The 14,269-nt window shown below is 38.8% G+C and overlaps 1 protein-coding gene across 2 annotated transcripts in view; it reads left to right on the top strand.

The window, feature by feature from the left end:
* The window catches only part of gabrg3 (gamma-aminobutyric acid type A receptor subunit gamma3), a 69,734-nt gene extending 55,932 nt beyond the window's left edge, over positions 1-13,802 (top strand). Inside the window, exons 5-11 of one of the 2 annotated variants that reach the window (XM_030049637.1) lie at positions 883-965; positions 4,054-4,191; positions 5,968-6,120; positions 7,649-7,663; positions 8,555-8,579; positions 8,700-8,910; positions 13,082-13,802. In XM_030049637.1, the coding sequence (XP_029905497.1) occupies positions 883-965; positions 4,054-4,191; positions 5,968-6,120; positions 7,649-7,663; positions 8,555-8,579; positions 8,700-8,910; positions 13,082-13,360 (904 nt within the window). In that variant the 3' untranslated portion in view covers positions 13,361-13,802. The remainder of the gene's footprint in view (positions 1-882; positions 966-4,053; positions 4,192-5,967; positions 6,121-7,648; positions 7,664-8,554; positions 8,580-8,699; positions 8,911-13,081) is intronic. The other variant, XM_030049636.1, reaches the window with a different exon arrangement.
* Positions 13,803-14,269: the final 467 nt, after the last annotated feature.

The raw sequence follows: 14,269 nt of genomic DNA, 5'->3' as shown, positions 1-14,269 counted from the left end.
CTCCTTGCAATGTTCATACTCTTATTATACAGTGTCTGCAACAGTGTCTCATCAGCCATGCTATTTCTGCATTTTTACAGGGAGTATTGGTTTTATTTCTGACTGTTTTAATCTAGCTGGGGCGACAGAATCAATAGTTGCCCTTAAAAGCTATCGGCTAGATCAATGACAGAGGATAGTGGCAATAAAGGAGATTGACTGTTAAACAGTGCCATGAAAATTTCAGCTGCTACTGAATCAAGGCAACAAGTCTTTACAGTATGTTCATTATTGTATTAAAAACCTATTGCATGCCTTTGTAAACTGAACACAATTATGATCAGAAATTGCATTACAGTTTTCAGTGTTGTCAACATGGATGTTGAAGTCTTACATGGCAACCCATATGTGTACTCATTCAAGTCATTGTATGGTAGTAGGGTGTGTTCAGACCTATCTATGTCACGGGCCGTGGTTACACTTGTCTTTTCAATTTGACTTTGGTCATCCATTCATGCCAGGGGCACAGTAAGTGTCAAGTCTGTACATTGTGAGATCGGATCTTGACATTTTGATCAGTCAGCGTGCCGAGGTGGCCTGGTTCACATTGAGTTTGGATCTCATTGAGGTGTGGACAGCATGTGGGCACAATCTGGACAATTTATCAATACATGTACTGAAATAGATCAGGCAGGTCGCACTGAAGTGTGTGGAGACACATCTGGGGACACAGCTGAGTTCAGATCAGGCATATCTTATCACAAAAGTGTCATTGAAAAAACAAGTGTAATCATAACCAATCGAGGCAAGGGTGCTCCACAACCTGGGACTGAGATTTTAACAATGAAACAATGAAAAGGGGAAATCTGATATAAAATGATGAATGTGTTGTCTCCTTTTTAGACTGACCATAAACGCAGAATGCCAGTTGCAGCTGCATAACTTTCCGATGGATGAGCACTCCTGTCCACTCATCTTCTCCAGCTGTGAGTACTCCTTGGCCAAGGCTTTTGCTGTACCACTTAACCATGAGAGCCGGCTCGTTCTGCTTTGGCATTGTCAAGCCAGATGAGATATACTATGACAGTCTAATATTAACCCCTTTCATTGTGTATAGTGAAAGTAGCCAGGGTCACAAATTAAAATACTGCTTTTTAGAATATCTTGTGCTCTACAGTGTTTAATTTTGGTATCACAATATCTACTGGGGCAGCCTTTGCTTTTAAACCAGCACTTTAATTTCCTCTGTGTTAAGGGACTGTCACAGGGCTGGAGAGCCACTCACCCTCACTTCATTTGGCTCACTTGGTTGGGACACTTCAAACTTGCTGGCGGCTCGCATGAATGCACAAATCTCATTGTTAGTGTCTAGGCCAAGTGTTTACAGTCCAAACAGGGAAGAGCACATGCATGGTTCAATTCACAATTGCATAATCAACAATTTGAATGCCTGTTAAGGCTCTGTTTTAGGTAAAAACTTTGACTCACAAGTTTTGAAAATGATTTTATATGGTAATATTTTTGTGTTTGTTTAGCATCCAGCAATCTTAATACATATTCATGGATTGTAGTATATATCTTTTTCCATTTCTATTTCTATCTAATTATATTTCATTTATTTTATTGCATGTATAATCACTGCATTTTTTCTTTTTTCTTTTTATCTGTTCATTTTTTAGCATGTTCTTAAAGCACATATTTCACACATGCACAAACATTCAAGCAAACCTTCAAGCATGTATACACACTGCACACACACTACACACACACACACACACACACACACACACACACACACACACACACACACACACACACACACACACTTGGCAGTACAAATGTCTCCTGATTCATCCAGAAGTAATATTTTTAAAAGATGATGATGTTTTCCTTCATGTTATGCTCTTGATTCGGGGACATTTATTCTCTGACAGGAGCTGCCTCCCAGGCAATTGTCTCCCTCTTTTTTGCCGCTACCTTAAAAAACTGCCTGGATCCTCTTCCTCTTTGTTGTTTTCTTCAGGCAATATCTGAAGGTAAAGGTTGGTTTAGACAGAGGATTTTGGTTTTGACATGGAAGTTTGAAGTTTATGAAGATGGGGGTGGAGATCTGCATTTGTGTTTAGAGTTTTGATTAATGGAGCACAATTTCAAGAAATATGTCTTTGCAATCAGGACCAACTGTAAAATCTGCTCTGCTCACCACCCACCACTGCTGTGCCTGTAGACCCCGCCTGCTGTGATCCATTAGACCCATTTCCTGGGCCAAGAAAATTACTGGACATTAGCTTGGTTGCCATGACAATGTGTCTGATTTCTGATTAAGTCAAATTTGCTTACCTTTTAGGCCTTCATGCATCAGGTACATTGGAATAATCAACTGAGTATGACACAAAAAGCTGGATAGATTGATATACAGAAGTAAATATATTAGGAGAGAACCTTTGTAGTCTGCACTACAGTACATGATTATTAGTCTAATGCATCACATACCATGATTAGTATACTATATAGTATACCAGGGAGGGCTAGTTACCTGTCTTCTGACAATAAATAAATAAATAAATAAATAAATATTAAACCCTGAAATAAGTTGTGATAGGCTACATATAATGCAACTGTTTAATTACCATTTTATGGATGTGGTGTTATCTTTTGTTCTCTGAACTGTAGAGATAGAAAACCATTTCAATCAGAGAAACTGAGCAACAACAGCTTTTATTGCAAGACAGAAAATACTCTGGACGAGAGGCAACTTTTCACTGAAAGGTTTTGATGATTAGAGCCCATCATGAAATTATTTCATGGGGTGGTAACCCTGTGAAGACAGCATTGATAAATTTCCCTGTGGCAAAGCACACCTTTGCGGAGACAACCCCTCCTCCGGGATACCAAACCACTGAGATACCAACTCCTCCACCAGCAGTAGCCTTAATAGAGCATAATGCATCGTAAACACAAGAGGCGTTTGCCATTGCTTTAAATACTGCTCTCACTGCTTACAGACTTATGTAGCCCACAGCTCACTGGAACAAGTTTAGGCACATTCTGGGAAATGTAGGAAACCACTAAATGAAAGAGACGCAGAGCATGCAGGTTTAGAGGAGCTGGGATTATCAAAAAGGTAAATTACAACCCTTAATCCCAAAATAACTCCTGGAACACATTGTACATCACACATCGATAACATAGCGACGTAAGAGTATCCAAAGGTAGATATTTTCTCTAGAACATGACCTGTTGAGTGACTTGCCATTTCCATGATTAAATTTAAGATGGTATCAATCCAGAGCACTTTTTGAAAGTTACTCTGCCATCATGATAGTCAAATAGGTAGTAAATCTTTTATGAATGTTGTTAATTTATGAATGTATGATAAATTGTGCATCCAGCCTCTTATGAATGTTCCATGCAAACTTCTTGCCAATCTATTCTGTCAAACACGTTTATTGCTATTACAGAGTTATTTTCAACATAAGTTGCTTTTTTGAATTAGAGTCGTGAAAGTGGGATTTTTAATGATGTCATTAATACCAAACAAGAGAACTGTAGCAAATGTTAATGGAATTCATTCATCAAGCATGTTTGGAAACAATTAGCAGTTAGGGCAACATCTTCCCCCACAGTTAATGTTTTTGTTAATTGAAAGCTTATTACATCAAATTGCTATCAGGCATGATCATAATTTTGTTAGCTCTTCCAGTTAAAATGAATTTGTGTCCGTTCGGCAAAGGAAAAATTCAGGGCGATGCAGCATCAAAGTTGAACTGTTATCCTCAACCCATCATCAAACTCACATGATCAATGGTAAAAGCTCTCCCAGGCACTGTGCGCATCATGTGAAGGTCAAGCCCAACATCAAGATGGATTTAGTACATTATTGAACCAAACCTTTCATTTACTCTACTTTCTTGCAGCCTCTGTCTTCATTCCAGACTGTCTTTCATTAGCTGGCCTCCAGCACAAGACAAATGTTGCTCTGCAGTGCCCTAGGTCTGTCTGCATAGGATATCCATCATTAGGATGTGCCATGCGGCGCCAAGGGTCACACACACATGCTCTGTGTAATTGCAGATGGGTACCCGCAAGATGAAATGATTTACAAGTGGAGGAAGAACTCTGTGGAGGCAGCTGACCAAAAGTCCTGGCGCCTCTACCAGTTTGATTTTATGGGCTTGAGAAATACTTCAGACATAATACAGACTACAGCAGGTAAGCTTCCAGCATCTTGCACTGAATCATCCCCATGGTTAGTATGTGCTAATAGTCTAAATTCTGAACTGCTGTAGGACTTGAGAACATGGCATAGTGTGGCATAGGTAAACATATAATAATACCTATGTAGCAAATGTATCTTATACTCTTGCATTTTCCTGTTCTTTATCGTCCCCGGAAAGAGGTGTTAAGGAAATTATTTGATATTTTTTCTATGTCACCTCTCATTGCAGGATAAATTAAGCCGAGGCTTGTTAGCCATATTTTCATTGACAAAAAAATGCAATGACTAAAAAGATGATGAATTACCTTTTATCCCAGAGTCCAGAGGATATCTTTATGACCTGGACCACACAGAGGCTCAAGTTAATGTTGTGTTAATTAATTATTCTTTGATGTCTGACTCTTCATGTGCAAATCTGTTTACCTGTTGGAACAAAGGTCAAAATTCATAAATAATCCTTTGAATTTTTAAGTTATTGTAGCAGAACTAACTACATACATCCTGAGCACTCAAGCATCCAATTTCTGTTAGTGATATTCAAAAAGAGAGTCACTTTCTGGGGATATTTTGATCTGTCTACTGTAGTTTTGATAATTTGATAATAATGTCACATAATTTTAAACTTATGTTAAATTTATGTTCACAATGTCATGTTTAACTGTTTAATTATTAAGTAGGTACCTATTGCTACCTGTGTTTTTTCCCCTTGTGTGTGCCAGAATTAGATATTTAAAATAAATTTTCCATCTTCATTCCCTCCTATTTGATTCAAAACTGCATAGAATATAACCTGACATTTATTATTCAGTCAGTAAAGACAATCTATCACTGTGAATGAGAAGCCAACTATCACGTTGTACCAGTTACACGGGACAGTAACTGGTGGGTGTGCTCATGAGAGAAAGTCAAAACTCCTGCCCCAAACTGACAGTGACATTTTGTCAGTGAAAACTGACAAAATGTCCATTATCCATCAAACTATCCATCAAATTCAGTTTCTGAGTACATTACAGGAGCAAAATGGGCGACGCAGTTAATAAATCTTCAATCACTTTTAATCTGCCGTGCCTAGTTTACACAGTTCTTCACGATGTTGATGAACATCGGGACTGGTGTCGGCACGTGATTTGCATAAAAAGCAATCTAACATGGGGCTGTTGTTGTGCTTGACCACTTCTGGAAATGCATTTCAGTGGCTACCAGCATGCATTGCATGCAGTCTACATAAACAGGAATGTGAGATGTGGAAATTGCTGCGCATATGTGAACGTCCCATAAGGAACTGTTCCTACTGGTCTGGACAGACTCCATTCATTTTGCAGTATTTGCTCAAAATTTGAGCATTGTTTTGGACTGGTTCTCATGTTTGAATTTGCTCCTGCCAGTCAAATGAACGAGCATTGACCCTAGACCTGCTGTGCCATCAGTTTCACAATCAGCAAAGCCCACAATGGTACCGGCAGTGGTAAATTCAAACAGAACTTCAAGCAGGAGGTGTAAATAATAAAACCATCACAGATCTCAGATGAATCCTGCCACTATCAAATAAAACTGCCTTTCTCTCCCTGAGTGATATCCCATTGTTGTGCACTTTTGTGTATGATTTTCATGCCTTCTCTCAGCATCTTTTTCCAACAGGAATCACATAAAATCATGGGAAATAAAATGCTGTTCATGGTGATTTAAAATATATCCACCTGCATCAACTTCTATCTTCTAGATACTTTTAAAGTTTTATTAATGATATACTCACTGTCTCATTTCCACAGGTGACTATGTGGTGATGACCGTCTACTTTGACCTGAGCAGAAGGATGGGCTACTTCACCATCCAGACGTACATCCCCTGCATCCTGACGGTGGTGCTCTCCTGGGTTTCCTTCTGGATTAAAAAAGACGCCACACCAGCCAGAACAGCGTTAGGTACGGTCAGCTCAGCTCGCTTGGCCTCTTACATACAAGTACCTGGTTTATTGCTGAAAAATAGGTTTGAGTCGCTTTCAAACAAAACTAAAATGATCGTTGGAACCACTGGATGTTCATTCAGCTCACGTCCAGATGTCATCTTGAGTCCCTTAAATTGTAGCTTTTTTCAGCATTTCATTAGCATGTTTTTTTTTTATTTATTTTTTTATTGCATTTTACTTATTTTGAATGACTTTTTGTGGATATGTTTGTCATACAACTTGAATCACTCCATTTGTTTCCTCTGTTTTATTATGCTTTTTCCCTTTTAAGTGCATGCTCTCCGTTTATTCTTGTGCAGTCCTGTGGAACGTTTTGATGAAGGTAATTGATTTCAGTCCTTTATTTTATTTATTTATTTATTTTACATTTTCTTCAGCACATCAAGCCAACACATTTGAGCGATGCTGCGTATGCCCAGCACTTTCTTCAAGGGTTTAAAAAAAGGAAAATGCCATTTGATCAAAAGATTTTTAAACATTTTTGATTGGCAGTACAAAAAAAATCTGGAAATTCTGATTAAGGCTTGTCACCCCAATTCACTTCTGAGTGCATAAAAAAAGCCTAAATGCAACGTACTTTGAAGTTTTTGCCAATATTGTGTCAATTGTATTATTTTCATGGATGTGTGATTTTTTTTCCTCAGCTCTTCATGAATAATATCTGTTGCTGATTTTCCTCATTGTCAGATTTTGGAGTGTTTTCAAAAAGGGTACAACAACCGTTCGCTGTACCAAACAAACACTGTCCTGCAGGAGGATCATGTGCTCAGACACACACACATGTTAGGAACTCCCAAAAAAAGGACAGGGAAACAAAATGATGAGTGAATTTGTTGTCAGTACTTCCTGTGTATCTTTAGGCATCCACTTTGTTCAACTACATCTCTGATTTTTCGGCGTGATTCGAGTTTCAGTAACAAATACCTGCTAACGGGCATCAGCAGCAAGTGAAGATGATCACATTCTTGTCTGTTAGATTTCAATTTCAATTTCATCTGTACTATTTCAGAAAACCAGTCACATCAGTGGGCTTGAAAACCATACGTGCCAGTCCAATACAAAATCACACAGAGCATATCTCACAATGATTTCGTCCACATAAGGTTGGCAGTATATGGAGGAATGCTTTTCAGAGCCTCCCGGTGCTCGAAGCTGCTGTTCATTCTTTTGTTTCGAGCAAAAAAAAACTCTTGAATCTGTGCCACTTTATCAGCAGAAGGCAGGCAAACAGGTAAGGGTAATCATAATCACTGTGGCAAGCAGAGGCTGAAGGAAAAGTGTGAGATGTCCGCCTGAAATAGATGGGGCCAGCTTGTTGCCATGGAAACCTCAGTGAAACAGTGGCAGAGTCAGGTTTTTTTTTCCCCTCTCATAAGCAACCCTATGATGTTCATGATGGAGGGAGATGGGAAAGGGGTGAGAATGAAACCAGCTCGAGATACGAGAGGAACTGGATGAATTGAGTGAATTTGTTTTGTTGCCAGTTTTTTGTTATCTCTGTGAATCAGTTTCATTCACACGTGCTCAGGGTATTATATCATCAGTATGTCCCGTTGTGGCCCACAAGCCAATATTAGCTCACTAATTTACATAGCAGTTAAAAGACACTGTCAGGACAGGCTAAAGCCAGTTTAACAATAAATAAAATGACTCATTTTTTTGTTCACGACCAGTCACACAAAGTGGAAAAGTTTAGGTCATCTGTTTTTTTTTTGGCATGAATGTGTTGGCTAGTAGTCTTTAATTATAAAAATATTTTACAGCTACAGCTGTGGAATAGTACACCAAAGATCAGCACTTAACCTTTTCTTATTTACACAAATTAACAAATTAACAAAAATCTTCATCTCTGTTCATGATGCAATCAACACAAATCACTGTTCAAAAGTGGACCATCGCAAATATGGAAGCTGACTCAGTATTTTATACATAATATTGAGCTGTCAAAAACTCTGGATTCTTCATTTCCAAGCTCCAGAGCCCAGTCATGATATAATAGAAGGAAAAGAGAGGGGGACCTGTGATGTGATCTACTTCTTTCTATTTAGTATGTTTGTAATAAAACTGCTTTCTTGGCTAGGCCTTTCTTGAAATGAAGACATTTTTTTATTATTATTTTTATTTGGACATTCATTCAATTAAACCCCACCTTAAATACAAACACTTTTTAGTGTTAGTGTTAGCATTGGTCAAGCCTCTACTTGGAACTGAACTTGGACCATTGGGTCTGCAGGCAAAAATGTAGGGACAATACAATTCCTTTTTTTTCAGCATCTGTTTTCTTAGATAGGACAATGGAGAGAGGCAGGAAAGAGAGGGGAAAACGTGCAGCAAAGGGTTCAGGCCAGAATCCAATCCAGGTCACTGCAACAAGGATGACACCAGGTGAGCCACCGGGTGCCCTGGCCAACACAAATATGATTCGTAAAATACAGTACAGTGGCACAGCTGTCAAACTGCAACTGGACCCAAACAAAACCTCATGGCTCCCCAAACCTTGACTTTGAACACTCCTTGATGTGGCCCTCTCTCCGTCTGCCCTGCAGGTATAACCACAGTGCTGACCATGACGACGCTCAGCACAGTGGCCAGGACATCACTGCCCAGGGTGTCTTATGTCACTGCCATGGATCTTTTTGTCACTGTCTGCTTCCTCTTCGTCTTTGCTGCTTTGATGGAGTATGCCACATTAAATTACTACTCGTACAGCACTCGAAGACCCAGTTGCAGCAAAACTACAAGATCGGTAAGGTTGTGCATGAATCAATATTTTTTTTCTTTTATATAGATAGATAAAATATTGTCCAGTAACAGTTGTTAAAAAAACAACCATTGAGATGTGATCATAAGGTGTTTCTAGCTATTTCCTGACATTGTTTTGATTTTGCTTTGGTCACAAGGATCTTTGGAAGTGACAAAGGCTTTCAGGGTTGAGATCATGTGACACTGCCCTCTGTAAGCTTTTCTGAAAAGGTTGTTACTATTTTAAGGACTGTTTGATCAATCTGTTCAAGCCTCAAGACAGACAGTCTTTTTCTATACAGTCATCAGTTGGAGGACAGAGTTCAAATTGTCAGTCGATCTGTGCAGAAACAAAGCCAAAGTTTCCCCAGTTTTGGTGATTTTAATGTTTTAAGTTAAGATGAACAATATATAATTTCCTCTGGAGGTTGAGAAAACAATGCAGTGCTTGGACTTTTGAACTCCTTTCAAACTCCTTTGGGTAGACTGAAAAATACACAGTGGTCAAGGTTTTCAAATGACAGCAGCATTACTGTATGTCCGGTAGGTAATAGACAAAAAGCACAGGAAATGTTGCCTTTACAGTGATAATAATAAAACTAATTTGAAAAGAGCTTTTCTAAAAATGAATGCTGAATTTGGAGCTTCACCTTTACTTCCTTGGCAGGAGCCTGCTGTATTGGATGCAGTGCTGCTGGTCTACTGGTCTGTGCATAGTGAAGTGACACTTTCACAGCCAGCTCAAGATTGAATGCAGGAGAGAAAAATTATTTTCCGCTCCGTGGATGATTATGTAACTTGTTGAATATGTAGACTCTGCTAGCAGCTGGGCTAATGCCACTTGAGATGCTGACTTCTCAAGTTCAGTATCAGAGGAAGAAAAGTTAATTACCTCCCATTGCCAAGTAATTATCAGCTTGTTTGTTTGTTTGTTTTGTCGCCACACTAGAGACAGCCTTTTGGAGGTCAGACAGCACCCGTGTCCATTCAGCAGGTTATAACTGTCTCAGACAAGCAGATGAGAAAAAAGGAAATATGTGTAAAATTTGTTTAGAAATAGCTTTTGAGATATGTTTCTGCTTGTTTGTTCTTGTTGAATTAGGCTCAACTACTGCAGTGAACCAGTGATCAGTGAACTTTTGACAATATAAAATGCGAAATGATGTTAGGATCTAGTTTCTGAATTTATGTTGATACATTTTGCTGATTGTAGTGACATGAATGAGTTTATTGCAGTTTATCCCACAGGGTAGTAAAGGTGTCTCAGAGTTTTTCAGTCAGCTGTGGAGGATGAAATAAGACACTGTTTGAATTTTTAATTATTTTAAAACATTACCAATGTGTGTGAAGACAGACAAAAATGTAATGCTGGAAATGACGCTACAAATGGCGCGGTAATTTATTGACTGTATCAGAGTTTTACAATAGTCGGCTAGATATGAAGGCACGGACAAGCCTCTCAGCATCTTGTTGGATTACAAATGGTCTCTCTTTGGCCAGGCTAATTAAATGGAAAACATGTTTTGGTTCAAAAATGTAAAAAGGTAAAAAAAAAAAAAAAAAAGAAAAGAAAAAAAAAAAGAAAAAGAAAAAAAGAAAGAAAAAAAAAAAGATCAGTATTTAAAATAACACCCAAGTTTTTTAGCTGAGGTCTGATCTGTGAAGCCAAATCTGATCCCTCATGGAGTTGGAGCCAATAATGAGAACAATAGGGATAAAGATTATGCAGTTTCAGCATATAGGTCAATTTAATGCTGTTATCCTTCCCTACAGAAATTACCGATGTGAGATTGATCTAATGAAGATGTTATTGCCCTCCTTGATGAACCCTAAGCCAAAGCCAAATTGCATTGAGCGTTGCTGGCAGTGGTCATAGCTTAGCATTGTTTGTTGTCTGTTATTACTTTGGAGTCAGAGTCACTTTGGCACCGAGCAGGAAAGCCTCTGTATGACTTTGCTGCCTGGCAGGGTGTAATATTTACTATACTTTATACTTGTGAGGCACTAGTAAAGCTTTCTTGGAGACACAATTTGACTGCCTCTGAGGTTTGAGGTAGCTGCCTGGAAGTCTTTTTTAGACCGTCTGCAAGTTATCAACTCAAATTTGGCAGGAAATCCCTACAATATTTTATTGTGTAGTACACTGCATTGTCTGACAAGCTGTGCTCAGTGCTCTGCAATATTCTGTAGCAATCTGTATTAGCACTGAGACTGGGAAATTAGTTTTTAAATACACACAAGACAGTAATTCTCATAGTTTTTATTTAATAATTGTATTGTAATCAGAGCACCCTTGTAAAAGAGGGCTTGCTCTCAATTGCCTACCCTGTGTACATAAAGGTTTGAATAAATGAAAAGGCAGTTAGCAGCGGTAGTTTAAATATATAATCCTCACGGTGAGGGATGCAATATATATTTTTCTTAATTAGCCATGTACATTTTGCATTTCCTTATTATTGCCATTACATAGCCAGCAGCTACAGCTTCACATTTTTCAGATAACAGTCAGTTTTAACTGGATTTATTCCTCAGATTTGTTGAATACTCAATTCTGATTGGCTAGTGAGCACAATCTGAAGGCTGTCAGTTCTACATAACAGACAGCTGCTTCACATCTAATCACCTCACTTTGCAGTCAATGAGTCAGGTAACTGCAGACTCTTAACCTAGCCGAGGAACGTGGCTGATTTTCCAGCATTTATTGTAATTTATTCAAAGAGCCACAAAACTTCTCATTACTGGTCAGACACTGAATGGCAACCTTGTCAGACTTGTTTATGTTGGCAGAAGTTACGCTTCTGTTCCAGTGTGGATGAATGTTAGACACAGATCCTTCTGGTTTCAGTCCTGTTGAGCATTTTTGGCAGAAATCTGAAATCATTTTTGCTCATAATAATGAATCTAAATAGGCATTTTGCATCAATTTTTTGTGCATTATGCCCTACTTATCAAGTTTATATGATGGCCCCAGCACTGTTCATTTCCTAACACAAAACAAATGACAAAATTTACAATTCCTTCATAAAGCGGGGAGAATAGGCTTGAGCATTGGCTGCCCAGATGAGCAAGTCACAGTGTGCACGTTGCCTCTGTGATCTAAGAGAGGGGCAGGTCCACTTTGGCAGCTTCGGAGGAGGCAGCTGCCTTCCGGTTGTCACTACGAAAACAAAAGTCCCTTGTACCTCCGTGCCTCAGATGTTGGCCACATATTTGCTGAAGAACACCCAGCACCAGTCAGATGTCTGGTGGATATCCCTTACTGTCAGTATACAGACATAATTTAGTGCATTCATGTGAGGTGATAGCAGCAAACAAACTGTATGACAGTGTGTTTGTCTTCCACTGTTTGGGTTTCTGTTTTTTTCGTGTTGGACAGTTATCATCACTATTCAGAGCTGGCAGGTTGGAACCCTGCCGCTGGGAATCGAGAGCAAACTCTGCCTAGCGGGGTTTCACCGCCTGACGGGGAGCCCTTAAATGAGGGTGTCTGTTGTTGCCATCTTGTTTGGAGTGGCAGTCCCCTTTCTCTGATGAATGGGATGGCAAATGATGATGTAGTCAAATAATGTGATCTGGCTGGCTGAAACACATTTGTGGATTGTTGGATGTGATGTTGCTGCAAAATCTGTCAAAAAATTAAAAAAAAAAAAATGGGACCAAATCCACTGGTTTACATTCACTGATTCCATAATCCAAATGTCAGTTTTTAAAGCACGCAAAAACTGACATTTGAATGGGAACATATGTAAAGCACACACATTGTCTGTGCTGTACTGGGTATATGTTTGTGAATGTTAAAATGCATTCATATTCATGGATATTAATTGCAGAGAAACCCATGGGATTAGGATTAGGAGTCGCAAATACATATTAAATGTTTATAATGCAGGTATGAGCTGCATGGTGTTTTTTAAATTTGGAAATTTGTTTGTGTTTAGGAAAATGGATTTGCTGTTACAAATTACATAGTGTACATTTGCAAGTGTGGATTCATGTGTAATTGAAACAAAACTGACCTTGTGTGTGTGTGTGTGTGTGTGTGTGTGTGTGTGTGTGTGTTCAGCTCAGTTTTACTTTCTGCAGTGCTACTAAATGTGTGACAGTGCATTTCCTCTCTCTGCCTCCCAGTATTTATTCTCCCCTGACCATGTGTCTCTCTTCCACCGGCTTTTCAGAACTACTCTGTGTTGGATGTGGGACCGCCACACACTGTCATCACTTTAAACAACTCCATGTACTGGCAGGAGTTCGAGGACGCTTGTGTCTACGAGTGCCTGGATGGAAAAGACTGCCAGAGCTTCTTCTGCTGCTATGAGGAGTGTAAAGGAGGTGCATGGCGAAGAGGAAGCGTTCACATAGATATACATGAACTGGATGCATACTCACGTGTTTTTTTCCCCACCTCCTTCTTGCTGTTCAATGTTGTGTACTGGGTAGGCTATCTCTACCTTTAGCACGATGCAGGAGGAGTTTCATCACAAATGAAGGACAACAGAGCGTGAGAACATGAATGAAAGACTCATAACAGGTAACATCAAATAAACTCTCTCCTGTTACCTAAAGCAAGTACCTGGAGACAAAATCCTTAACATAGTCAGGAGGACCGCCTTTGTCTGCAGGCCTTTCCCTAACAGAGATTTGTGCCTCTCTGACTTCAGGTATATATGAAAATACGACACATAATTTATTATCTTCATATGCTGTACTCTTAGGGGGAGGACAGGGTGTGCTGTTTGCTAATGATTATACCAAGAAAAATAGGGGAATGTGCTTTGCAGTGCTAACCCAATGTCTCAGTTAAGAGGCTTAGTTATATTTTAGGTCCTTTACAATTACTGGGACTTTGTTATACAGCTATCAGTCAAAACCAGTTGATGAACATCCGAGGACACAAACCATTCATAGTGCCTTCCTCTGGAGGGGTAGATACTATCTGCTACAATAATCAGGGAATATATATATATATATATATGTATGTATGTATATGTATATGTATGTGTATATATATATATATATATATATATATATATATATATATGTATGTATGTATATGTATATGTATGTGTATATATATATATATATATATATATATATATATATATATATATATAAGTGTGTGTGTGTGTGTGTGTCTGTGTACACACACAAGAAGAGTCTGGCTTTGACTGATTTAGGCTGTCGTCATTTAAATCAGCCATTTGTTGTGAAACTACACAAATCTTTGGGGTCTTATCACTGCATACCGACTTTTAAAACCATCATTAGTAATGATTAATTGCTCCTGCTACCTAGTTTTCAACACTATTAGTACACCTATACAACAAATAAATTGGTTCCTGTGGAAGGCAAAAATATGACAGCAC

This window comes from Myripristis murdjan, chromosome 4 (genome assembly GCF_902150065.1).
Source record: "Myripristis murdjan chromosome 4, fMyrMur1.1, whole genome shotgun sequence".
NCBI classification, from domain to species: Eukaryota; Metazoa; Chordata; class Actinopteri; order Holocentriformes; family Holocentridae; genus Myripristis; species Myripristis murdjan.
This window is presented reverse-complemented; position numbering and strand designations above follow the sequence as displayed.